This window comes from Vombatus ursinus, unplaced genomic scaffold, assembly GCF_900497805.2.
Source record: "Vombatus ursinus unplaced genomic scaffold, bare-nosed wombat genome assembly UNPS02014775.1, whole genome shotgun sequence".
NCBI classification, from domain to species: domain Eukaryota; kingdom Metazoa; phylum Chordata; class Mammalia; order Diprotodontia; family Vombatidae; genus Vombatus; species Vombatus ursinus.
In genome coordinates, this window is record NW_020954553.1 from 11,701,488 (window position 1) to 11,728,295 (window position 26,808).

The window sequence follows — 26,808 nt, forward strand, 5'->3', positions numbered from 1 at the left end:
AGACCCAGACCGTGAGCGTGAGCGTGAGCCAGAGATCGAGACTGAAACCGTGACCGAGCCTCAGCCAGCAGCCGAGCCGGGCGAGTCGGGCCGCTTAACCCCACACCTCTCCGCGTTGATTGGACGCTCCTCACTCACACCCCTCCTCCCTCCCCCGCCCCGAGCTCGAGCTCTCGAGAGAGTGGTTGGTTGAGTCTGCCCGCGCCGCGGGCAAGATACCCAGTGGCTGCTCCCTCTATCTCGTCTTCCTCCGGAAAGTGGAAGCGGAAGTGACGTTGAAGGAAAGGGGGGGAAGGTGGGGGGGGCAATCATGGTGCCGCTGGGGAGGGGAAGAGCTGCTGCCGCCGCTGTCGTTGCCGGGTGCCGCCAAGGTAAGAGCTGGAGCCGGGCGTCCACTTGGGGGTGGAGACTACCTGGGAGAAAGGGTCGGGGAGCGCGGCCCTTGGGGGCCGAAGGAACGTTTTCCGGCAGCTGGGGGAGAGATTCCCGGTCCCGTCTCCATGGGGACCCCCCTCCTCTGTCTCCATGGGGACGGGGATCCATCCCCCTCCCCCCATCTCCATGGAGACCTGGCCCCGGCCCCTCGCTGCTCCCCCGGGGAGACCCGGCTTCCTCCGGGATTCCGCCTGGGGCTGAGGCCTCCCTGCTACCCCCACCCCTGGCCCAGCCCGCCCGCCCGCTCCTTCTCACCCACTGAGGTAGTGGGTACCCTCACTTGACCCCCACTCCTCCCTTTTTCCTCCCAGGGATAGGGGACGAATACTCAAGCCCTTCGAGGGCAACTTCCAGGCAGGGACCCTAGTTCGCTCCCCTACCCCCTTCCCTCCCCGAGAGGCTCGGGTCCCTCTCCCCCCTCCTTACTGGGGGAGCTCAGCCTGTGTAGGGGTGAGTGGGATCCAGAGCCCCTCTCACCCACCTCTCATAAGGGACCCTGGCTCCCAAACTTCCTGGAAATGTGAAGCGTTCCAGCCCTAGCCCCTTCAAGGGCACCTTGAGCCTACCCCCTACCGGGACCCCAGCGCCCTTTCTTCTCTCTTAGAGATTCTCAAATTCCCTCGTGCCCCGGCTTCAGGTGTACTTCACTTCAGATGTCCTTCCCTTCTCTCCTACCCCCTAGTTGGAGGATCCTCCTCTATCTATCTCATCTTATCTCTTGGCCTTCTAGCTCTACCAGGGGCATTTACATTCTATGTACCTCCACTCCTTCATTCTCCTGCTTCTTCAGTTGAACTAATATGTTCATTTACCACACCACCACTAAACAGAATGAGGGCTCAAACTAATTCTCTCTCTCTCTCCCTCCCACTCCCTCTCTCCCCCTCTTTCCCCTTTCTTCCCCCTTTCCCCGGGGGCCATGTTTCAGCCTTTCTTTAAGCAACCCCTAGCTCCACTTCTCTGCCCCCTACCCCAACACACTTCACTGTCTAGGTTGTCTATATCAGCTGGCTAGAGCCCAGTATACACTTACCTTTCTGTTCCTCCTCCCAACTGTAGTGAAGTGCATCCATCTGGAGAGTTGCAGAAGCTCGAGTCAGGGGTCAGAAAGGTTCTTTCCTAATCTGGTTCCTCCAGCCTCTTTGGCCCCATAATTTGTGTAGACCCCGTATAGAGATAAGCTGGCTTTCCTACCCTATTCTGAGATAGGATGTCCAGCACCAATGTGGAAGAGAAAGTTAAAGTGTGAAGTTGAGGCAGAAAATAAGAATTACCATGTTGAAACTTTCTAAATTACCCTGTGCTTATATGTTCTGCTTAGCTTCACCCACACTTGTAAAACTTGATGTGTCAGATTTGGGGGGAATTGCAGTTCACTGTTTCAAAGAAGAAAAGCTTCCTGTTTGATTCCTGCTCCACCCTCCCCCATCAGCAAATCTGCATAGAGAGTGGCTTGTGGTTGGGTGTACCAGGAGAAATGGGATGAAGCAACCTCCTTGGGAGCTGCCTGAGGGTGTAGTCCTAGAACCCGTGTGTAGTAGGAGAGTCCTATTCTCATTTGGGGGATATATGAAGGGTTTTTCCTTATATCAGTATCTGGAGTGTCTCGTTCTTTAAGTTACCTAATTATATTTAACACCTCTACTTTCATTTTCTTCTCTGGCAATCTTTGGATCATCAAATGGTAAACAGAAATACACTTGGAAATTCTTGTGCGGTACTTCATATTTTTAGAAGTGACTTGAGCCTTACAAAATAGGCTGACTGATGCCACAGAGACCATAGTATCTATGATTTGTCTAGTCTAGGTCTTCTTGGGGTTTTAAAAAATACTTTACAGAGGAAATAGCAAGGGGTAAAGAGGGCCCTAGAAATATTACTAGGAATCCTAGGTTCTGAAGGCACCTCACTCCATGTGGTAGACCTCTAATTTTCAACTTATTCTTTTACAGACTGGTCCTCATCCCATATCTCACAATTTCACTGAGCTCTATTGAACCATGGGGGAAAACAGTCCAGAAGACAATATCATTTGTTATGAGGCAGAGGAAGATGAACTGTCACATCATGATAAAATACTCAGGTTTGTGGATAAGAACGGACTGATGCCTTCTTCATCTGGAACAGTTTATGACAGGACAACTGTTCTTATTGAGCAGGACCCTGGCACTCTGGAAGATGATGATGATGAAGGACAATGTGGAGAACACCTGCCTTTTTTAGTGGGGGGTCCTGATGAGGGATATCACTTAATAGATCATGAAGGAATGTCACAGGGTTATGTGCAGCACATCATCTCTCCAGATCAGATCCATTTAACCATAAATCCTGGTTCAACTCCTATGCCGAGAAACATTGAAGGTGCGACTCTCACCCTCCAGTCTGAGTGCCCAGAAACGAAGCGCAAAGAAGTAAGTAAGTTCCTGTCCTAGGAGCCTGGCTTCGTATCAGAGGAAAGTCTGTACCCAGCTCTTGTTTGGACATCTGATGTTCTGAGGTTATCAAGGGGAATGGTTTAAAAAAATAAAATAAAAGAGGCCCCAGGGCAAAGGGCCTGGGTTGGTTTTCTACACTTAAGTTTTTATTTGTCAGATATTCACTCTAAATTGTTTTGTGTATATTGTTTTGGTTATTGGCTGATACACACACACTCACACACTCAAACTCTCTTTGGACTTGTGTGTCAGTTCTTTGAAATTTCTAAGCATAAATAAATGATTACACCCCGTCTTCCCCAGTCAGGATTAAAATGTAAACTTGACTGTTTGGTAACTCCAGAGACTTGACGTTGAAATAATTGGTCTTTCATATGTAGAAGCCTAAGAAAAGGGACAGTTGCTGCATTAGGGTTTTCCCCTGGGATATATGTTAGTGGCTTGTTTTCAAGATGGATGACTCTGGGAGCCTGAGTGAAGCTTTATTATCTTTGTAAAATTTTAATGCCTCACAATTGAAAGCTAGATGTTCTTCACAGTAATTTCAAGAAAATAGTAGATAATGTAAATTCTCTCTAAGAGAAAAAAAGCTAACACTTTTAGTCTCCAGTTTAATTAGAAGCAAAAAGGGTATGCACTAGAGGTAGTCATGTATATTTTCTAGAAACTGATTGTAGGTCAAGTAAAAATGGGTCAGTAGTAGCAGCAGTATCTGTGATTAAATGGAAAGTCTTACTAGATAGATACCAGTCGTAGAGAATGCCAAAATCTTTTTTTTCTTCCCTGCTATTTGGGGTTGGAATTAGAGAATTTATTATCCTTGAAAAAACTCACTAAGGAAGAGGATCAGTCATAGACTTAGAGTTGGGGCCAACCAAGCCTCTTAGGTTTCTGCCAGCCTATATTTGTACATTTGAGTTTAAAAAATCAGAATGCAAGGCTTGACTTCTTTTAAATTTCATCATAATTTTGGTTCAAGATTCCATCTGGATTGGACTAGATCAAGGGTGGGGAAGCTGCGGCCTCAAGGCCACATGTGGCTCTCTAAGTCCTCAAGTGCAGCCCTTTGATGGAATCCAGACTTCACAGAATAAATCCCCTTAATAAAGATTTGGTCTGTAAAACTTGGACTCCATCGAATGGCTGCACTTGAGGACCTAGAGGGCCACATGTGGCCTCGAGGCCGCAGGTTCTTCACTCCTGGACTAGATGACTTCTAAGGGCCCTTCTAGCTCTAAGTGTATGATTCTGTAAGTTTTGATTCTACCAACATATTAGCTATCTTCTTTAGCTTTGTGTCAGCCATGACTTTGATAAACCTATCACATCTTCACCCAAAAGTGTTGAAGAAAACTGGGGAAGGACAGTACTGTGGAAACAACTCTTTTCCTGGGCATACAGGATTAAATCTGGAAAGGCCCTGAGAGGTCACCTAGTCCTGTTCTGTATTTTGCCACTGAAGGAAGTTAGGCCTGCGAGGTGGAGGAGAGAAAGAGAGAAAATGACTTGCCTTAGGCCACTCAGGTAGTAAGTAGCAGAACTAGGATTTGAATCAAGGTTTTCTGACTTCAAATCCAGGTTGACATTGATCCATCAATCAGCCTTTGTTTGGGGTATGGTTGTTCAGTGTCTCTAACTACAGTCAACCAGCCCATGGTGTTCATCCTCCATAATGGCTATTGAGGAGATTTCTGTCACTATTCTGGAAACCACCACAAGGTCAGGCAGGGTTTTGCCTGAGAGTTTTTGAAGTAACTTGTACTTTTCTAGGAGAGAAGAAAAGTCAAACTCTGGTTAGAACTCTGGTAACCTTTACTAATAGCTTGGTCTCATCGTAAGCAGCCTTCTTATCTTTTGACTCTGACCAGGCTCACTGGTCAATCAGTCAGGTAGCTAGACTGAGCTTCAGGGTGTTTCAGGGTCTTAGGGTATGCTGTTGTCCACTTCTCAGTTCATTAAGTAGCTCTGTACTCTGTGCAGTGCTGTGCCGAGTGCTGTGGATGCAAAGGTGAAAATGGTAGTTTCTGCCTGGAAGGAGTTTCATTTCTACCTGGTCGACCTAGCAAATAAATGCGTTATAAGGAGAAGGAGGAGAGAGAGAGAGAGAGCCCTGACAGCTGAAGGGATCTGGAGAGTCTTTCCATAGCAGGTGGCATTTGAGCTGAGCTTTGAAGGGAGCCAAGGGTTCCAATAGGACCAGCTGAGGAGGGAGAGCATTCTAGGCATGGGGGATAGATGGCCTGGGCAAAGTTTGGCTTGTGGCTGGCTTTTATCTCAGTGCTTTTCCATTTTGGAGTGAAGACTGCTTGGTTTGCTCCTTTTTCTAGGGTATTCCTTATCTGTGATGAGATTTCAGTCTGATTTTTCCTTGTTGCCCCATTCTTCTATCACATCCCTTGGTACTTGAACTCTGTAGAACTGCTTCATGGTTTGTTCCTGCTAGCTGTCTTCTCTGGTAAGCATTATCTTTGGGGCAGAAAGTGCACAATAGACCGACTCCGTTGTCTTCAGCTGAGGTGTTGTGGTTGTTGGTAGCTGAGTCTTTGTCTTTGATGTTTACTGTTTCTTTTACTGCTGTTTCTTTGTTGGTCTTGTAGCTTTAACTAAGAATCTTAATATCGTAACTTTGTTATTCCCTTTTTTTTCCACTACCAGTACAGTTGATGGTTACTTCCTTGAATGCTTTGTAAATTTGTTTGAAGTTCTAGTTCAGTGTTTTCCACCCTTTAAGTTCATGTCCTACTTGTGACCTTGTCAGAGCACACTGAAGGATAAGGGGGCTCTATCTACCAACCCAAGGAGCCATCTGTTCATTTGCCTGTAAGATCACTGCGCAGACTCGGGAGACTGTTCAGTTTCCAGCTGTGCAACTTACTAGCTTTGTGATCTTTGGCAACGGACTTTACTTCTACTTGCTTCAGTTCCTCCATCTGTGAAATAAGATTAATGGTATAGCTACCTACCTCACAGGACCATTGCTGGTGTACGTACGGTATGTTGTAGTTAAATGCATACCATTTTCTCCTCATGTCATGGTTAATTGCCAGACACCCAAAAAATTGGCAAAGAAAAGGGACTTTGAAAGTTGAGGGAACCCAAAGATGCCATTGTAATGCAGCAATATGTCCCAGTGCATTGGCTGGGTTATAGTGCTCTTACTCACAAAGAACTGTTAGAGATGGTGGCATTATATTCTGTCAAGGGCTCTCTCAATTTTGTCCATGTAGAAAGGTGGTTCTCAAAGGGTGTGCTGTGACATACTAGAGTGCCACAGATTTTGTTAGTGTTATTGCCGGTAAAAGAAAGTTCAAATAATTTTGATTAATGAAAATGTTGCTGACTCAGCATGCATAGTATGGTATGCATTGTGGCTGTTGGTAGCTGCATCTTGATAAACATGGTAAGTATAATATTCACAAAATTATTTACTCTTACACTATGTACTACCTCAGAACATCAGATCTCGAACTTGCAAAGAGCTCAGCAGAATGGTCACCCTTATTGAAGGGAAGCTGTGCATGCATTAATCTCTTGACTCTCCCATAGAGTTGCCAACTTAAACATTTGGTTTCTACAGTTCCTCATGGCAAAGAATACTGTGCTCTTAAGCAAAGAGAGTTTGAGAATTCCTGGAATTCTAGAACTGGAGAGAACCTTAGAAGGCATCTAGTACGACTTCCATCCATGCTGTCTATAACATCCCCACCAAGCAGGGTTCATCCAGCTTCCTTTAAAACATCTCCAGTCTCCCCCAGGGTAGTGCATTCCATTTCTGAACTGTTCTAATTATTGGGAATCTTTTTCTTCTTTTTCCATTTAATTCTCCCTCCACCTCTCCTTCTGTCCCCCCATTGATCCTAGTTCTGCTCCCTGGGGCCTGGCAGAGCAAGGTGGATCCCGTTTCCATGTGGACATCCCTTCTGATCCTTAAGGACCAATATCCCATCCCCCACTAAGTTAGTAAACATTCCCACTTTCTTCAGCTGGGTCTCCAGTGGCCAGATCTCAACATGTCTAAATCAGAACTCATTATCTTTCTCTAAAACTTCCCCTCTTCTATATGTCCCTATTACTATCTGTGACACTATTATCCTTCCAGTCACCCAGGCCCAAAACCTCAGTGTTATCCTTGGAATCTCCACTCTTGCTCATCCCACAGATCCAGTCCATTGCGAAATCTTGACCTTTAAACTTTCACAGCCTGTCGCATACTACTTTCTTACTCATCCACTACTTTCCATTCACTTTGCCACTTATTTCAGCCCCTCATCATTTCTGGTCTAGACTATTACACTGATTTTCTTTTTGATTCACCTGCTTAAAGGCTCTTCTCTCTCTAGTCTATTTTCCACTTAGTTGTCTGCATGGTTTTCCTAAAGCATAAGCCAGATCATATCATCTCCTCTGCTCAGTAAACTCCAGTGGCTCCCTACTACCCTCAGGATCAAATGTAAAATCAGTTCCTTGAATGTTTATCTGTTTCCTGCCTCTTGGCTAGAATTTTTACATGTTAATTCAGACCCAACACTAAATACTAAATCCTTAACGTGACCCAGCTCTGCTCACTCCACGAGATAGAAAGTGAAGCCATCTCTTCAGCTCTCTCATAATGACAAGTTCTCCTTCTTGGCCTAGGTTAACTTTAGTTTAATTACATTAATATCCAAGATCCCAGAGTTTATCTTCATTGGTATAATCGAAGCAGCCGATACTATAAGACTGATTTTACTAAAATGGACCATAGAAAACAATTCTATCTTCACACAGCCTGGCTCTTAGCACTCTTCCTTTTCTGATACATTTGGACATTGCTTGGATTTCTCTTCTTTCGAGATTTGGTACCATTGAAAATTCAGGAGTGTGGTATCTTTTTCTCTCACCAGCAGTGAGGTAGGAAGATTACCTGTTATGTAGGCTCAGAAGGTGACATAGTTGCTTTGAGAATCGGACAATTGGACATCTTTGCAACTAACTGGCTGTATGGCCTCTGGAAAATTACTATTCTCTCAGCCTCAATTTCCTCTATAAAATGAAGGGGTTGAATAGATCCTCTCTAAGGATCCCTCTCAGTTGTAAAATTTCTGATATGATTCTGTATGTTCTGAGTGAGCTGTCAGTATTAAATTCCTGCTTCAGGACTTGAGGATCTAACAAAACATAGCAAAGAGCTGTTTTCTTTTGGGTGAGGTGGAGTGAAAGCTTCCATTTTGAAATAGTATTTCAGTTCAGGGAAAATCCACAACTTACCTTGCCTGCCACTCCCTCCCTTCCTCAGTTGAACTTCAGTGCTTAACTGATCCAAGCAAAAGAAAGAATAAGAGGAGCTTATACTTTATTGATCCATAGTCCCATTCATCATGAGACCTTTGAGGAGACTGTCTGAAGTATGACAATGCTCATCTTTGTTGTCATAAACTTCTTTCTCATTGGGTCATGGAAGCTTTGGTTCTCTACAAAGTCCTAGTTCTTTTGCTTTTAAAAATTCAGCTGTTCTTTAGGTCTCTTTAGTATGTATCTGTAACTCATGACCACCTTGGTCCTGTGATGCTACATGCTAAGTCCTACATGGGTTCTCCAGAGCAAAGATATATAATGGACTGAAATTATGTGATAACACAGATATTATCAGAGTCAAGAAATATTTATTGTGCCTACTGTGTGTGTGTGTGGGGGGGAGCCCCAGGCTAGGTCTGTGGATACAGACTGAGACATAGATACCCTTTGAGTTGGAAGGAATCTCAGAGATTATCTAGTGTGCCCTTGCCTATTGGAAGCATAAAGTCCTAGTGTATAAGTCATAGTCCTTGTCCCATAAGGATTTATGTGGGGGAGAGGGAAAGGAGAGGTGAAGGAAGGGAGAAAGTGGAATTGGTGTGTAAAATCATGTGCTAACCATCAAATGAGTCGTAATACATATGCTAGAACACAAGTTCAGAGAAAGGAATGGTCACTCAAATCTGTAATACTGGGCTGAGACTTCATGGAGGAGGTGGGTTTTGAGGTTAGGTAGTATATAAACAAGTAGAGGAGAAGAAGGATGTTTTAACCTGGAATAACAGCCTGAGAAAAGAAGAGATAAGAATGTGCGGCACATATTAGTTTGGCTGGAGGGAATCAGTGGAAGATACATAGATTGTGGAGAGCTTTGAATTCCAAACTAGAGAGTATAGACTGGATTGAAGACAGTGAGGAGCCATTGAAAGTTTTTGCACTGGAAGGTGACACATGTGAAAACATATTTTAGAAAGATTAATCTGATAATAGTATTTAGGATGAATTAGCTAGGTGGTACAGTGGGTAGAGCACTGGGCTTGAAATCAGGAAGACTGATCTTTCAGAGTTCAAATCCTGCCTCAGATATTAACTAGCTGTGTGACCCTGGGCAAGTCACTTCATCCTGTTTGCCTCAGTTTCCTCATCTGTAAAATGAACTGGAGAAGGAAATGGCAAACTACTTTAGTAACTTTGCCAAGAAAACCCCGAAATGGAGTCACAAAGGGTCAGAAATGACTGAAAATCTGATTGAAACAATGACTGAACATCATCAGAGGTAGGGATACCAGTCTGGAGGACTCATCTGTAATAGTCTAGTAATGAGGGGTTAAGGGTCTGAGCTGTAGTGACTGCAGTAGGAAAGGAAAAGAGGGATTAAAAAGAAATTATAAAGGAAAAATTAAAAAGACTGAAAGGACAGGGAAAGGGAGAGACAGACAGACAGACATGTCAAGGATGACTCCAGAGATTTCAACTAGGGTGACTGAGGAAGTGATACCATTGACTGAAATGGGTAAATCTGGGTGGGAGAATTTGGGAAAAGCTAGAGAGGTTTAGATAACACCAGGACATTCAAGTAGAGATGGCCAGTAAGTAATTAACTATCTGGGAGCTAAGTGACATAGTAGATAGAACACCAGGCCAGGAGTCAGGGAGATCTGAGTTCAAATCTTGTCTCAGACACTGTTACTAGCAGTGGAACTTTCTGTTTGCCTCAGTTTCCTCTTCTGTGAAATGGGGATAATAATAGTGCCTACCTCCCAGGATTGTTGTGAGGATCAATTGAGATACTATTTGTAAAGCACTTAAAGCCTTAAACATGGTTGGGGTTATATAAATGTTAGTTGTTGTTATTATTATCTATTACTATGGGGCTGCAGCTTAGGAGAGAAGTCAAAGCTAGAGAGGAAGATTTGGAAAACATCTAACTAGTGATACGTGAAGTCACAAAATATTATAAGATCTCTGTGGATGAAAGTGCCCTCTTTTTCAAGAGTAAGACAAGAGAGTTTGGGGTATGCCTCTGTGTAGGTGGGAAGAGGAAGAGGAGCCTAGCTAAGGAGACTAAAGGAGCAAAGCTGTAAGGATTGTCACGTGTAAGTCAAAGAGAGTGGTGATTAGCATTTTGTCAAGAAAAGCAAAGGCTGAGACATAGAATTCGATTTGTCGATGAGGCCCTCTTTGGGGACTTTAAGGAATACTAATTTAATAATGAGGTGGAAACCAAATTGCAAAGAATTAAGGAACCGATGGTTGTTTGTGGACTCCCCCCCATCCCTTTCCCCTTCTATTTTCCTGTAGGGCAGGATAGATTTCTCTACCCCATTGCCTCAATATCTTATTTCCCAGTTGCATGTAAAAACAATTTTTAATATTCGTTTTTAAAACTTTGAGGTCCATATTCTCTCGCTTCCTAGATCCCCATCCACCCTCAGAATCACAGAATATTAATGTTGGGGAAGGGACCCCTCATTTTATTTATGGTCATACTGAGGCTCAAAGAAGTTAGGGCTTGCTTAAAATCACATAAAGAATATCAAAGCTGGAATTAGAACCCAGCTCTTCTGATTTTTTTGGATTACTCAACCAGCGTTCTTGTGACTTTTTGGGTTCACTTCATTGTAATGATGAAGACAAGTTGTGTTAAGAGAGTCTTATGTGGTAATGTTAAAATATAAAGCAAAATTTTGGTAGAAGAGAATATTGTAAAAGCAGTATATACTAGATTCATATCCTTAAAGTCAATGTGTATGTGTTTTGGTTTATTTACTTGAGAATATTTAGTTTAGTTTTACCACTTTGCTCATTTTCAAGATTAACAATAGATATACAAAAATAATTTTTTAATGCATCATGATGTAGATAGATTAGATTAGAATAGATTCAGGAAAACGTCAGATCTGATCCTGCCTCTGATACTTAGCCATAGGACCATGTGCAAATCATTGAGCTTATCTAAGCCCTAGGCAACACTCCAACCCTAAGTTATAGACAGATTATGAACTGCATTGGTGTGGGTAGTTCTTATACCCATATCACAGATCCTTGATGTATTGCTGTATGTTTATCTTTAAAACATATGTATTTAATAAAAGAGGAAATCCTGCTTGTTGATATATTTCAAGGATCCATGATTTCATCAGTGTGGGAGTTTACCCTTGTCTATGCAATTTGCAATCCCATTGTAACTTCGGTGGCCTTAATGAGTGACTGTGGCCAGTCTGGTGTAATGGGTCTCTCTGAGTTGGGCTGAACTGTTCCAGGGCTGGCGCCTTACAAGGGCGAAGCCTTCTAGAACTTAGGTTCACCTCAGTGAGTAGGACTTTGATGGAGGAATGTCCCAGAAATAATACTAAATTTTCAGATTTAGTAGCAAGGGAATAACTTGGATTTCTTGGAAACTGTGGTAATGGATCCTAAGCTGCAGCACCTCCAACCAAACTCTAAAGTTTAGGTGGGATGTATGTATGTTCGGTGAGTACCACCCTAAGTGATTGGGGGGGCTTATTGCCAGATTGGCTGAAGGCTAGTGTCTCTTGAAAACCACAGAGGGACTATGTCAGTGGATGGGATACCCACACCACAGAGATTGCAGGTCTTTGAAGTGATGAAGTAAGTTATAGCAAGGATATGTTTCTTTAAGGCATCTCCTGGGAATGGGACACAGGGACCTCAGAGGGAGTTAGTTTACAACTAGCCCTTCAATGCCACTGACCAGGCAAGCTCTGTGTGATAGGTGAAGCGGTACCAGTGCACCTTTGAGGGCTGCCCTCGCACCTATAGCACGGCTGGCAACCTGCGCACCCACCAGAAGACCCACCGAGGAGAGTACACTTTTGTCTGCAACCAAGAGGGCTGTGGCAAAGCTTTCCTCACCTCCTATAGCCTCAAGATCCATGTGCGAGTACACACGAAGGAGAAGCCATTTGAGTGTGATGTGCAGGGCTGTGAGAAGGCGTTCAACACATTGTACAGGTCAGTCCCCCCCTCCCAGCTTTGCGTGATAGATGTGTTTCTGAATGATTGTGTGTCTTCCTATCTCCTTGGAGAGGCAGGCAGCCAGGTGCACAATGTCGGATACAGTGGTCACCTTGGTTGTGTGTTCTGTGAGATAACAGATTTTCTTTGCTTCAAGGGAGGGTTGGGGGCCCTGGGAGATGATGCTGGGAAATGACTAGTGTAATCAAGTGGCATCTATGAAACTTTAAAACGGTGTGCTAATGAAATCTTTATACACTGAAATCATTTGACAAATCGATCCATTTTGCTGTGACACAGTTGACACGTCTTAACAAACAGCCAGATAGACCTTACAGAGTCCATAGAATACTTTCCCTGAAAAACTGGTTATCCATTGGTGCTGGAAGGGAGGATTACCCCCTTAATTTTGCCAGTTTGGTAGTAACGTTAGCCATAAACTCATCATTTTAAATGCACTCTGTTAGCAGTTTCTCAAGTATCTTTTTTGTAAATCCAGACTTTCATATATCTGTTGCTTCAGGTAAGGACATACCTGTATTTAGTTTTGTGTGTCACGGAGTGAAGTTTTTGCTTCTTGCACTGTCATTTTGTCCCTTGGCTCAAGACCTTGCTCTGTGGGACCGAGGCTTTGTAACTCTTTCTTGCCTTACCGTGGGGAGCTTCTTTCAACCACACTGAGAGCTGTCTGCTTTGGTTCTGAATGGGATGGTGATGGGGCTGGAGGTGAGACATCCTGACCCTTATTTTGAATCTTCTGCTTACTAATATAAAGCTGTTTCCCCTTCTCATCCCTCCCCTTGAGCAGTTTGCACATTTGTCTATTCTCCAAATCTGATCCTGCTTAGGATTGTTGGGGACCAGCTACTGTTAGAAGTAGGGTAGGGGAAGGGGGAGGGAGCATAGTAATAGCAAAAATGCAAATGCAGAGAAGGAATGTCAGGTGGCCAAGTTCAATATTGAAAAAACTGCAAGAAAGGGAATCCAGGGAATAATGCAGGTGCTGTTAGTTACTTGTTCACTGTTAATGCCAACAACCAGTCTCCTTTATGCATGTGTTGCCCTTCCCAGCTCTGTATCTTAAAGACATAGAGATATGTTGACATCTCTGAGAACAATCTGGAAATATCGTGGCCTGGCCCAGAAGGGTAGGGACTAAATTATGGTAAAGAGAATTTTCCTGGCTGTTTTGCAGGCTGAAAGCACACCAGCGGCTGCATACAGGGAAAACCTTTAACTGTGAATCAGAAGGCTGTAGCAAGTACTTCACCACGCTTAGTGATCTGAGGAAGCACATTCGAACCCACACAGGAGAAAAGCCATTTCGGTAGGTTACTGAGTCTGTCACCTCAAGGCCACAGAGCTCCTGATCACAAACCAGGTTTCTGCTACCTTCCTCCTTTTTTCAATTGGGGAAACTTCTTGTATTCCATCTACACCACAGTAGGAACATCATCTCCAGTACTGGCCACAAATGTCTCGAGGGTACACTTGTACTTGTTGAAGTCAGGGGGATGGGGATGGCTCCTAAAAACAGACTAGTAGTGAAAACAGCTCAAGTTTTGTATTTATTGCTTTGTATTATCTTATTTGACCATCACAGTAATCCTGTGAAGTAGGTCATATAGTGTTCATTTGATACGTGAGGAAACTGAAATGATTTAATAATAGTTAATATTTTGATAATTTAAGGTTTTACAAAGTACTTTATACATATTGCCTCTAGTGGATCCTCCCAAGAACTTTGTGAAGTAGGTGTTATTACAGCCTGGGGTCACACAATTCCCCTCAGCTTATTTTGGTCAAGATGGTGAACCAGCTTGACTTGATCAGGTTTGGATCTTCCAGGGCCCATGCAGACAAACATGTCCTTGGTGTTTGTGCTTGGCATGATTAAACTTTTATATGGTAGATTTTCAGGATTATCAGAGCTCGAAGAGACCATAGAGGTCCCTGAGCCCCAACCCCATCATTCCATAGGGAATCTGAAGGCTCAGAGGGGGGAAGGGACATCATGCTCATGGTCAGAGACTGGACTCCAGGATTGTTGTGTTGGTAAAAGTGCTAATCTCTTTTCTTTTGTCAGATGACTCAGTTTGTAAGAATGTGTTATAACTAACCAATTCTGACTGGTTTTATTTTTATTTCATGTTTAGGGCACTCATTTGTGTGAATTTTATAGTAGTCATCTCTAATTCATTCAATCACCAGATATTCATTAGATGCCTATTATGTGCCAGGCACTGGGATTAGAGAAAACTGAAACTAGTCCTTGCTATCAAGGTGCTTCCATTCTTTTGGGGGGTGTGTATGAATAATACAAAATAAAATGAAGGTAATTCAGGGAGGGGAGGACCAGGACTTGGATTGGACTGTGTGTGTGTGTGTGTGTGTGTGTGTGTGTGTGTGTGTGTAATGATTTCATATAGAAGGTGGTGCTTGACCTGATCTTGAAGGAAGTGGTGTGCTAGAGAAGATACTTGGAGTCAAGGAGACCTGGGTTCAAATCCTGCCTCAGATAGTGACTACCTGTGTGATCTTGGGCAAGTCATTTAACCTCTCAGTGTCTCAGTTTCCTCATCTGTAAAATGAAGGGGGTTGGACTTGATGACCTGAGATGGTTTCCAGATCTAAATCCGTGATCTTATGATCTGTAATCATGTGGTTCTGTCAGGCAGAGGTGAGGAGGGAGCATATTTTAGGCCAGGGTTGTAAAGATTTGTGGAAAGAATGTGGTGTGCTGTGTGTGAAGAACAGCAACAAGGCCAGTTTGGCTGGAGTGTAGTGTGGAGGTGGGGAGTAACATGGAATGAGGTTGGAAAAAGGTTGAGGCCCAGCTGTGCAGGGCTGTAAAAGCCAAATAGAAGAGTTTATATTTTATCCTAGAGGTACTAGGGAGCCACTGGAGTTTATTGAGTAGGGGAGGGATACGGTCAGATCCAAGTATGAGGCAAATCACTTGGGCAGCTGTGTGGATGAAAATGCCATTCTGTAAAGTAGTAAACGAAAAGTCTCACCCTGTCATAAAGTCCACAGCATTCACAACACCCACTGCTAATAGAGCTTTTCTCTCCTCTGTACCCAATTCCTTCTTATCCCTGATAGGTCACCGAGGCTTCATTCCACCACCTTCTCCGAAGTGTTCTCAGCATTAGTGTTGGTGCATACTTAAGTCATTGGTGGTAGAATTCACCCTTAGCTAATGGTTGCTGTTTCTTTGTGTTTAAATGACTTGTTCAGGTGTGATCATGATGGCTGTGGGAAGGCATTTGCAGCAAGCCACCACCTTAAAACACACGTCCGAACACACACTGGTGAGTTTTTTGTTTTTGTTTTTGTTTTTGTTTTTTTTAACTATAAATGTAATGACAGTAAGATTTTAGTTGTTTAGAAACATTATCTCGTTTGTTCTTCATGCTAGCCCAGTGTGTTAGGTGTCAGATTGTTTCTTCCATTTGATGGATAAGGAAATTGGGGTCAAAGACTTGCCCAGGGTAACAAAACTAGTAAGGAAGCAGAATTCAAACTGGAACCCAGGTCTTTTGATGCCAAGCTTTCTGTTGTTAATGGTTGACTACGTAATTGTGCAGTAGAGGGAGAGGCCTAGCCTAGTCTTCCCCCATGAAGACGTAATTTTCAAAGGTAAGATCATAGAACTTATAACTGAAAGAGACCTTGAAGAACATTTTGTTTGATACCCTCATTTTATAGAGAATGAAACAGAGGTTTGGAGAGAAGGGACTTACCCAAGGTCACACATAGCCTGACGATAGTGGAATTATGCTTGTCCTGACTTCCTTGGGGACCTACTGTTTGTATTCTGTCCTGTTCTTTCATCAGTAATAAATATCCCCAAGAGAGGGGAGGAAATGCAAGAGTTCCTACAAAGTAGAACCCAGGAAGAATTGCTCATCTGTTTGAACATTGGAATGCCAGGCTATGGTCAGCACTTTGTCCATTCAGAGTTTACAATGGGAAGTAGTTAGAACTTGAGGCAGAAAGTTTTCCATGTTGCTCCCTGCCCGGACACCGAGCGCCCACACGAGAATCGGGTTTCTTTTAGTTAGTTGAAGTGGGGGTGGGGAGCAAGCAAAATCCACTTGGACTAAAGCTAACTTAGGGTCCAAATAACTTTGTCCTCCCTTCAGGTGAAAGACCCTTCTTCTGCCCCAGCAACGGCTGTGAGAAGACATTCAGCACTCAGTACAGTCTCAAAAGTCATATGAAAGGTCATGATAACAAAGGACATTCATATAATGCACTTCCAAATAGCATGTCTGAGGTATGACATTCTTTGTTCCCTTTCCAATACTTTGATCTCTGTAATACAGGCTGCTTGCTTAGCTGCTTTATGTAATATCAAGGTAAACATTTTTTTTGTTTGTTTTTTAATTAGTTTATTTTGAATTATCAACAATCACTTCCATAAGCTTTTGAGTTTTAAATTTTTCTCCCCATACCTCCCCAAGATGGTGCGCAATCTGATATAGGCTATACGTATACATTCCTATTAAACATGTTTTCACATTAGTGATGTTGTAAGTAGAATTAGAACCAACAGGAGGAACCACCAGAAAGAGGAAACAAAACACAACAGAAGAAAAAAAAATAGCAGATAGCATGCTTCAATCTGCATTCAAACTCCATAGTTCTTTCTTCTTTGTGGATAGCATTTTCCATCATGAGGCCTTTGGAGATGTCTCAGATCCTTGTATTGCTGAAAAGGGCTAAGTCTATCAATATTAGTGATCGCACAACGTGGCTGTTATTGTGTACAACGTTCTCTTGGTTCTGCTCACTTTACTCAGCATCAGTCCATACAAGTCTTTCCAGGTTTTTCTGAAGTCAGCCTGCTCATCATTTCTTATAGCACAATAGTATTCCATTACAATCATATACCACAACTTGTTCACCCCAATTGATGGGCATCCCCTCAACTTCCAATTCTTTGCTGCCACAAAAAGAACTGCTATAAATATTTCTATGCATGTGGGTCCTTTTCCCATTTGTATGATCTCTGTGGGATATAGCCCTAGAAATGCTATTGCTGGGTCAAAGGGGTAAACCTGTTTTAAAGCTTGTTCTTTCACCAAATTTCTGTTGATGAGAGGGTAGCAAACTGTCAAGATGGATGTGCCTTTTGATGAGGGAAGGAATCCAGAAATTCATCTAGATTCTGTTTCCAAGGACTCCTATTTATATTATACTTCATGATTTACAAAGTACCTCCCTCACATAGCCATGTGAGGCAGGTAGTAGATTAAGATCTTCTTTTATAGGTTCAGGAGCATGTTATAAATGTCAAGTGACTCACCTTGATTCCGCCTTGATAATAATGGGAAGATCTTGACCCCCCCATCCCAGTGTGTGATGTCTGCTGCTCTCTCTACTCCTTCCCTTCCCTGGTTGACTGGGGCTCATTCTGGGCCTTTGTAAAATGAAGCTCTTGACTCTTTGCTGCTTTCATGGGGCTACTCTGTGATTTTTAATGCACTAACTTTTAAAAATATTTTTTATTATTTTTATGTGTCACATATATTTTCAAATCTGTTTTTCTCCTCCCCAGAGAGGAGGTTGTAAGAATGAAAGGGGGTGGGGGTGGGGAACAGTTCAGCAGCACTAACTAGGACTCTTGCTGCCTCCACTAGTACATGTTGAGGCCATGTCCGTAGTTTCCCTATCTCTGAAAAGAAGGGAGCGAGGTGTATGTTCTTTAGGTCCAAGCTTGGCCGTTATAACTACACAGCCTTCAGTGTCACAGAAGGCAGCAGGTCACTGACTTCCTGGGGTGTCTGTTGGTCCTTGTTAGTCCTTCAGTTTGTCTGTAGACTCTCCCTTGTTCTGTTCATGTTTCTAGTATGGGAGGGTTTATAAAGTGCTTCAGAAGACTCTGATTTGTTGTGCTCATTCTCAAGAGGGCAGAACCAGGAGCTGGAAACTGAAGGGGCAGATCTGTTTAAAATGAGAGCCACTCATAAGTGTTCTGCTTCAGGAGATGTTAAGTAAATACCACATCTTTGGAGGTTTTCAAACAGGTTTGGATGGGGACTGTCAATCAACAGACATTTTTTAAAGCATTTACTATGTGCTTGGCATTGGGCTAAGTGTTGGGCATACAAAGAGCTTATGAGCTTCCTGAGGGAAGGGACTTTTTTTGCCTTTCTTTGTATCTACAGTGCTTAGCCTAGTGCCTAGCACATAGTAGGTGCTTAATAAATGTTTGTTGATTGACTAATGTAATGGAGGAGACAATATTTGCATAGATACAAACTAGATTCATAGAGTAGAAGGGAGGTAAGCTTAGAGGGGAAGGTTCTAGCATCTGGGGGCACCAAGAAAGTTCTGCAAAAGGTTGTGTTTGATCTGAGTTGTCTCAGAGATGGAGGAGAGCAGGGAGAGCATTTATTGTAGGAAGGACCTATGTTGAGGTCCCTCCTAATTCTAATATTCTGTGACTCATTATCAGCGTTTCATCAAGCTCAGTCCCAGAATGTTGGCTCCGTGTAATGACTCATTCTGACCACAGCAATTTATGAAGTGCATCGTCTTACGAGGGGTGGAAGTGCCTTATGAGGGCTGGAAGTGTTAGGACCTGCAACAGTGGAGAGAGCCCTCGCCCAGATGAAATCATGACTTTTTAGAAGTCTCTCTCCTCCAAAGCAGGAGATTGCTTTTTGTGGTCATAGGTAGAGTCTGCTGGGTCATTAGCTGTATTGAAGTCATTCACAGCTCCAAACATCTGAGAACTGCTGACCAGAAGCACAGCTGTTCATATTGTGCTATGGAAACCTATCTCAAGCCTATTTTTATAAAGGGTTAGTCAGGTTTATAATTAAGTGACTTTCTTTTTGCTAACTGAAGGAAGCCCCTGTGGCTTTGGAGTGATGCTTGCTCCTGAGAAATGCATCTATAAGTGCTGATTTGGGTTTTTTCCCAACACTGCAGGACACAAACCACTCACTTTGTCTGAGCGACTTGAGCCTCAAATCCAAGGATTCTGAGCTACGAGAAAATTCCAATACAGTAAGTAGAATTGTCATCCATTGAGATGTATGGGACCGAGAGCAGTGTCAAAAAAACCAAAACCAAAAACAGGCTAGTATTGGCCTTCCTCTGGACGTGGTTGACCTCCATTCTTTCATCCTGGCTATTTGCCTTTCTGTGCAGTTGTGCTCTTGGATTCCCAGGGCATTGCCTGTCCAACCAGAGGCTTCTCTGACTTGGTGTCCATCCCCCCCCCCTCCCCCCCCAGTAATTTACAACTTTTATTCAGCAAACATTTGTAAGGGCCTATTATGTATTAAGTAGGTATTTTACATGATTGTGTGCTTTTCAGTGATTGATTTTTGTGACATTATGTTGAAAGAAAGCTTTGACCCACCGTTTCCTCTAGAAAAGAGGCATTTTTAGCCTCAGGTCTGATGGCTCTAATTTGCTCTGTTAGGATTAGGAATGTTCCCACCATCCCAATGAATTCTTGACATGTTTTCACAAATCTTCAGTTAGTGCTTATTTGATACAGTTCTTAGAATTATACTAAAGTCCCTCTTCCTTTTGAACACTTGATTTTTTGGGTGTTTTTTTTTTCCCATTTGAAGACGTCATGTGGAGTGGCAATGGGCCAAAAAAAATCACCTCCCCCTTGATGAGCCCTCTGCCTGTTGCTGGGCTTATCCTTGGCCTCAAGAGCCTCTGCCAAATCTTTGGCTCAGGCAGGCCTGCCAGCACATGTGTTCTTTCGGCACAGCCTTGGAGAGCCCAGGATTCCCGCTACCCCACAAGAGTCGTCAGAGGAAGGCTTGGCCATATGTGGTATGGTACAAAATATATAGTCATTAACAACATGGCTGAAGATATTCAAGTAGACTGATGGTCTAGATGACCATGGGTCAGGGATATGATGAAAGGGATTCAACACTGGTAGGAGATTAGACGATGCTGAGGTGCCTAAATATCTTGGATTCCAGGATCCTCTTATTATCTCTCAGATCATCTTAAGTGGCCCTAACTATGGCTTTGCCTTACAGAAGAATGTTTTCTGGAGCCCTGAGGCCATCAGGCAGGGTAGATAGTAGGCACTGGACTGGTGAACACCCTCTTCTAAAACAACTCCCATGAAGTGATAGAAAAGGTCTACCCCTCCCTGCGAGATTGCTTGACCCTAATAAGCTCCTTCCTGATTGATGAAGATCATAGGAACAATGAAGCCAATCTGGTGCTTGGAGGTCCCTAGCAAAGAGGCAAGAGAGAGATTGATTTCCACTATGTATCTGGAAGACATCGAGAGTGTTACAGAAATACACCTTGGATAGGCTACGTGGTGGAAAAGCCAGGTCCCTGCTTCATGCTCTAGAACAGGCTGACGTGACTCTTGCTGCATGGGATATAGAAAGAACAGTGGACTGGACATTTGGAGACCTGGGTTTTAGTCTCCGCTCTGCTGCTAACCTCCTTTATACCTGTAGGCAAGTTACCCAGTAATGATTACAGTCCTAGGATTGTAAGTTTAGCATTGGAAAGGATGTTAGAGATCATTTAGTCCAACTTGATAATTTTACAGTTGAAGAAACTGACCAACAGAGTAGGAGTGACTCCTCAGGGCTACAGAGAGAGGTATGGTGAGAGGCAGAGGAGGGGCAATATGGAGTGGAGGGGGGAGAAGAGAGAAGGAAGAAGCCCCAAGCTAGAATTGAAAGGCAGATTTCCAAATGCAGCCTTCTTTCCACCGTACCTTCTTCAAAGGTCCCATCTTGTTGCAAAGGCCATGCTTTTCTTGGGGCTCTGACAAGTGTTAGTAGAGAGCATTCCCTTTTATTCCCTTTTATTCCCTTTCACATTTTAGCACGTTTCCTTTCCTAGACACATGGCCAAGACCTTAGCACAATTTCACCAGCAATCATCTTTGAATCAATGTTCCAGAACTCAGATGATACTATCATCCAGGAAAACAAGCAGACAGGTTTGTTCCTTAACTGATCATGAGTTTGTTTAGGGGGGTGGATTGCATGCTTGGTGTTGGTTCTCTCAGGTGGGGTCTGTCAGCTCACTGACCTCATCAACCCTTTTCAGAAAGCCAGGGATTTTTGAAATCCTCCTCCTTAGAGCTGTTATACTTGAAAGGTCCAGCTGGCTTTTTTTTTTTTTTTAGGAAGAATGGGACTTGCCCAGGGCCCATCACATCCATCTTTGAGGAAGAGGCAGAGGCAGATTAGGGCCCCAGACACGTCAGTGTTACTGACCTGGACTCAGTTCTCTGAAGAGCCTTCTCTCCAGGGTCAGCAGGTCTGCTTATTGCTCCTGCTCTAGAGGGGCAGGCCAAGGGGTGGAAGCCCAGGATGTTCCTAAGCAAAGCTTCAGGACTTGAGATTTTTCTGCTCAGGCAGAGCCTCAGATTTCAGGAGGTTGCCAGAGGAGCTTGTGGCCTTGGCACCTTTTCCTGAGGTGAAAAGCGGAAGCCGTCTGTAGTCGGGGATGCTTCAAGGGGCTGTGACTGCCTTGGGTGCCCCAGTGATTGCTCGGTGTGTGTTGGGGTGGGGAGGGCCAGGCTTGGGAGACTCAGTGCATACATTCTTATTTCTTTTTCTTGCCAGCTGCCTTGATTGAAAGTTTTAATGGTGATACAGAGTCAGTCACCGCTGTTCCACCCTCCACGGGAGATTCAGCATCTTTATCTCTTCCACTTGTACTGCAGCCTGGCATCTCCGAGCCTTCTCAGTCTGCACTACCTGCCTCCACACCGCCTGCTCCTCCTCTTCTGACTGCTCCCTCCATAGGAACTGGTTCCCAGCCACCTGCATTTGGAACCCACCCTGCTATTTTGCAGCCTCCAGAAGGGCCAGTTGGCCACAGCACACAGTTTGCTGCTAATCGCCAAGAGTTTCTTCCGCACCCTCAGCCACCGCCGACCCTTGTGCCAGGACTTTCTGTCGTTGCCGGGGCTCCCCCGGTAACAGCGGCACCACCAACTACCACTGAGGCCGTGCCAGCTCTGGTTCAGACTCTGCCTCTAGGGGCCACTCCTGTTCTGACGAGCAATCCCACCATAACCATCACACCAACTCCCAGCACGGCTATTCTGCAGTCCAGCATAGTGATGGGAGACCAGAATCTACAGTGGATCCTCAATGGTGCAACTGGCCCTCCCCAAAACCAAGAGCAAATTGTGAGTAGCAAACACTGACTTATGTGAAAATGGAAGGATTTGTACTTGAAACAGTAGAATCCTTGAATCCTCATGGGAAGGAGACCTTCCAGAGCAGCTATGTAAGAAGCTCCTTGAAATCAGGGCTGGTTCCCTTTTTTGTTGTATTCTTGATGTCTAGCATGGTGCCTGGCACATAGAAGGTGCTTCAATCAGTGTTCATTGATTGATTATTTGATCAGCTAGTCCAATCAAATTTTATAGATGAGACCTCTTGGAGAGGTTTCAATAACTTACACAAGGTCACAGGGGGTAAATTAGATTGCAGGTAGTAAATATCAGAGCTGAGATTTGAACCCAGGTCTTTCAACTCTGAATTTAGTGATCTTTGTACTGGGCTCCAAAATCTTTCATTAGAGCGTTATTCAAGAACATATTCTTACTCAGTTTTTCTATGATAGGGGGATGTAAATCTCAGGGAACATTGGATTAGAAGGTTGCAAAGACAACATCTTTAAGTTTAGCTCTAGTTATTTGAAGGAATCCCCTGCTTTTGGTTTATTCCCTTCACATACAACCTGAAAATGACTCTCATGGAACATGTTTCCTCTCTGAGACAAAGTCAGGCTGCTGGAAAAGACTGACTCTTATATCTACTCCAAGGACCCAGAGGACAGCATCTGCCCCGGCCTTTCAGAACTTTCCTGAAAGTGTTTTTATAAAATCTTCCTGCTGTAGAGGCTTGTTGAAACCATCTAATGCCATCCTTCCCTGAATCCATGTCCTTGATAAGTGGTCTTCCCATCCTCCGTGACCCTCACAGTGTTATTGGCAGGCTGGTTGCCCACACAGTGAACATTCAGAAACACAGATGGGCATGGCCTCCACTTGGGGGGATTCTGATAGCTTGGTTTCTGGGCAGCAGGAATTGGTGGGGGAAGGACTGGCTTCTTTGTACATCTAGCCTGTTTTGGTCACCATAAATGTGATTTTATTTTGTTTGTTTTTTTTTCCAGCAACAAGCTTCTAAGGTAGAGAAAGTGTTTTTTACCACTGCAGTACCTGTCGCTAGCAGTGCAGGTAAGTGTACTGCCTTTTTCTTCCCAGAGAAAGTAAACCCCTTATCGTAAGTGGTTGACTTGTTGACTTAGCTAGCTTTGCAGCTTTATTATATTTCACTAGCATCACTCAACTCAGCATTCTATCCTGCTTGCTTATTAGAACCTAAATGCTCTTCTTTTTCCATTGGTAAAACTTGAAAAGTTCTGTGCTTGTGCCTTCAACCTGGTAATTTTGAGTTTTATGATGGAAGCAGGTTCTTTCTTTGGCAGAGCCAGAAAGGTTGTGAATCTGTTTATTGTTGAGGAAAGGATGAGTGTGAACTCCTTTGCTTCTCTTCTGGTTTCCCTGGGAATTAACCCTTTGGTCCTCAAACCTCCCTTTCCCATGAAGCCTAGCCAAAGATTGTACACACATCAGACTTTGGCTATAATTACCACCATTCTTTCTTAAGTGATGGCCTTTTTTGCTGTGTATGTTATGAGATGTTCTGTTATCTGTTATCTCATTTGATCCTTACAGTAGCTGTGTAAAGTGAATAGTACACATGTCATTCCTTGGGGCTTAGAGAAGGGAAGTACTTTGTGGAGGGTCACATTAGAGTTAGGGATAGAGCTTGTAACTGTAACCTCAGTCTCTGGCCTTCTAGTCCTACTGGCTCTTCCCACTTCCCCGCTGCCTCCCAGGTAGAAGACAGTGACCGTACCTGCTTCCCTGACACTCAGCCTGTCCTTGTATGTGAGAGGCATTCGAGGGAGTGGTTAACCTTTTAGTTACAGACAAGGCTTATCTTACAGTGTAGAGGCAGTTTCCTTACTTTACCTTACCTTTCCTTACCACACCTGATACCTATGAAACTGCAGGTCAAAAAAAAATCGCCCTAAACAAGCAGTAGCAGCAGAGCTACAACTAAAACCAGATTTCCAAATCCAGCACCCGAGAAAGTTCTTAACCTGCTGAAGTCTGTGATGGCCCCTTTTCAGAATGAGGAATGTTACATTTTAGTTTACAGTCTATTGAAGTTTCTGGAGCCCAGGTTAAGAACCCCTGCTCCATGCTTTCCCAGTAGAGCAGCCACCATTCTTCGTCTTTGCTCTTTCCCAGGGAGCTCTGTGCAGCAGATTGGCCTCAGTGTTCCTGTGATCATCATCAAACAGGAGGAGGCCTGTCAGTGCCAGTGTGCGTGCCGGGACTCTGCCAAGGACCGAGCTGCTGGCAGTGGCGGCAGCAGCAACAGCCAGAGGAAGGGCTGTTCCTCACCGCCTCCTCCAGAGCCCAGCCCTCGGGTTCCTGATGGCCCATCTCTCCATCTAGCCCCCCAGACTTTTCCCTCTTCTACTCCATTGTCATCCTCCTCCATCTCCCCTTCTGGCAGCCGGAGCAGACAGGCAGAGAACCCTTCAGACTCTCAGACTGAGTCATTAAGTGCCATGGACGTATCCGAGTTCCTGTCCCTCCAGAGCCCAGACACCCCATCCAACTTGATTCCCATCGAAGCACTGCTGCAGGGGGAGGAAGATATCGGCTTAACCAGCAGCTTTGCTAAATGAAGCGCCCTTGGCTCGCTCGCTTGCTTCTGAGAAGAAAGCCGAGCAGAGCTACACAGAACAGATGGCCTCCTTCTGGAGGTCAGGAGTTTGAAGGATGAAGAGGTTTGCTGTTGGGAAGTCATACTTCTCAGACATCATTTCTTTATTCCCATACCAGGAATGTCCATTTTAAGGAACCGATCTTTGGAAAAAAAAACAACAACAACAAAAACAAAAAAAAAAACACAGAAAAAGCTAAGTTATAAATGAACTATTTTGGCTGCACTGTATGTCACTTTTGCATATTGTCATGTGAACATGGAAATTAAGGTTACTCGTATGCATAAAAATTCTAAATTGAAAGGGGTGTGGTTACCATCAATCTTAGATTGTTTATTACTTGTATTGGGGCATTTGCAGTTTGGGCAGTGTAGTCTCATTACAGCTCCCAGGTGTCTATTTTTCCTGGGTAGATTTGAGACTAAGCCACAAACTGAAATGCGGGCCAGTGACCCCAAAGAGGGGAAAGAGTGGTAGTAGAGGAAGAAGCTGTGTGTGTTGGGCAGGACTCAAGTGTGCTTGGTGTGTGGCAAGGAGCCTCAGGGAAGGCTGAGGCCAGTGGCTACAGAGGATACAGGGACCTGGAGAGCCTGATGTTTGGTGTGGGGCCCAGGCAGGGCACTGACTTGTGTTGGCTGGAAGACCAGCACTAGGATGTCATGTGTGTTCAGGGTGGACATGAGCAAGGTGGTCATGGTTTCTTTATCTCCTTGGCTTTTCCAGGATCTCTCTTGGCTATTGGGAGCTATAGGTTGTAGTGACTTTCAGGAAGGGAAAGGATCCCTGTTTGTACCTTTGAGCCGACTGCCATGTTTGGTGTAGAGTCTCTTTGTTGACTTTTACCCTCTCTTGGGCCACTTGACCTTTGCAGAGCAAAGGTGGGCCGACTTTGTCAAGATGAGGTGAGAGCTGAAGGAAGTCTTCAGATGGAGCCTGGGGAGGCTGCCCTGCTTGGGGTCCTGGTCCAGCGAATCAGCTGCTTCCTGTCTGGTTTTGCCCTGTATCCTTACTAATGCAAACGAGTATAATTTCTCTGTTGACATGTGCAACATAGCTTAGTAATTTGATATGAAAACTATGATCTTCTAACCTACTCAGGGTAAAGTAAAGCAAAATTTTAAAAAAAAATCCCCCTTCCACCAAAAAGCCTGAAGTGTTGCAATAAGGTTTTTTTTTTTTTCATTTGGAATGTTTTGTTATGTTGCATTATATAAAAAAAGAAAAAAAAGCAAAAAAATGTTGATCTTTATAGAATTTTATCCACTTCTCTCTGGCTATGGCTCCAAGTCATTTCATTTAAGAACAATATCTCATAGTTTTTGTTGTTTTATGTCAAAGGGCTCTATTGACTTAGTCATAAGAGTGGTGACATCTTTACCCATAGAATTCAGAAATTTAGTTCCACCCAGTAAATAGGCTGGGCTTTCTGCGTCCTCTGTAGTCTTTTTCCTTCCTGCTTCCTATGTGGAGGGAATAGGATGTCCTATGAGCCAGAGTATACTGCAGACCCCATATATTTAGGCCGAGGACAACTAAGAGTTTACCTTCTTTCTTCTTCCAAGGGCTTGAATTCCTCATTGACCCCTAGCCACCAATGACCACAAAGATATATTTGCCTCTTTCGTTTCCCAAGCCAGCATTCAGGGACAGCCATGTAGGTGCCCAGGGCAGTCAGTTTGATCTCAGTTTGACTTCAGACATCCTCATCAGGATGTTCAGAAATTCCATGCCCCTCCCCCTCTCCCTACCTCACCCCAGAAAAGTTGTTACTGTGGTGAGGAGAAAGATAGGTTTAATCAGGGGAGTTATTTGCCTTTCCAGGAGCAATGAAGCAAAGGCTGGAAAGTAGTTGAAAAGGGGAGTAGATGAAGTCTTTCTCTCAGAAAAGGGTGGGGGG

At 44.0% G+C, this 26,808-nt stretch overlaps 1 protein-coding gene across 1 annotated transcript; it reads left to right on the forward strand.

The window, feature by feature from the left end:
- Positions 1-287: 287 nt before the first annotated feature.
- MTF1 (metal regulatory transcription factor 1) lies at positions 288-26,089 on the forward strand. The gene is made up of 11 exons (XM_027864547.1): positions 288-371; positions 2,388-2,846; positions 11,881-12,119; positions 13,318-13,449; positions 15,363-15,436; positions 16,271-16,404; positions 19,068-19,145; positions 20,982-21,081; positions 21,713-22,284; positions 23,280-23,343; positions 24,427-26,089. Exons 2-11 carry the CDS (start codon positions 2,436-2,438, stop codon positions 24,870-24,872), a joined length of 2,250 nt encoding a protein of 749 aa, XP_027720348.1. The 5' UTR covers positions 288-371; positions 2,388-2,435; the 3' UTR covers positions 24,873-26,089.
- Positions 26,090-26,808: the final 719 nt, after the last annotated feature.

What these genes read in the sequence shown, in the direction of transcription:
- MTF1 (XM_027864547.1), top strand. Translation starts at nt 2,436, where the DNA reads ATGGGGGAAAACAGTCCAGAAGACAATATCATTTGTTATGAGGCAGAG. An exon ending in CAGAAACGAAGCGCAAAGAA is followed by an intron (nt 2,847 to 11,880) that starts GTAAGTAAGTTC and finishes TCTGTGTGATAG; the next exon opens with GTGAAGCGGTACCAGTGCAC. An exon ending in GCGTTCAACACATTGTACAG is followed by an intron (nt 12,120 to 13,317) that starts GTCAGTCCCCCC and finishes GCTGTTTTGCAG; the next exon opens with GCTGAAAGCACACCAGCGGC.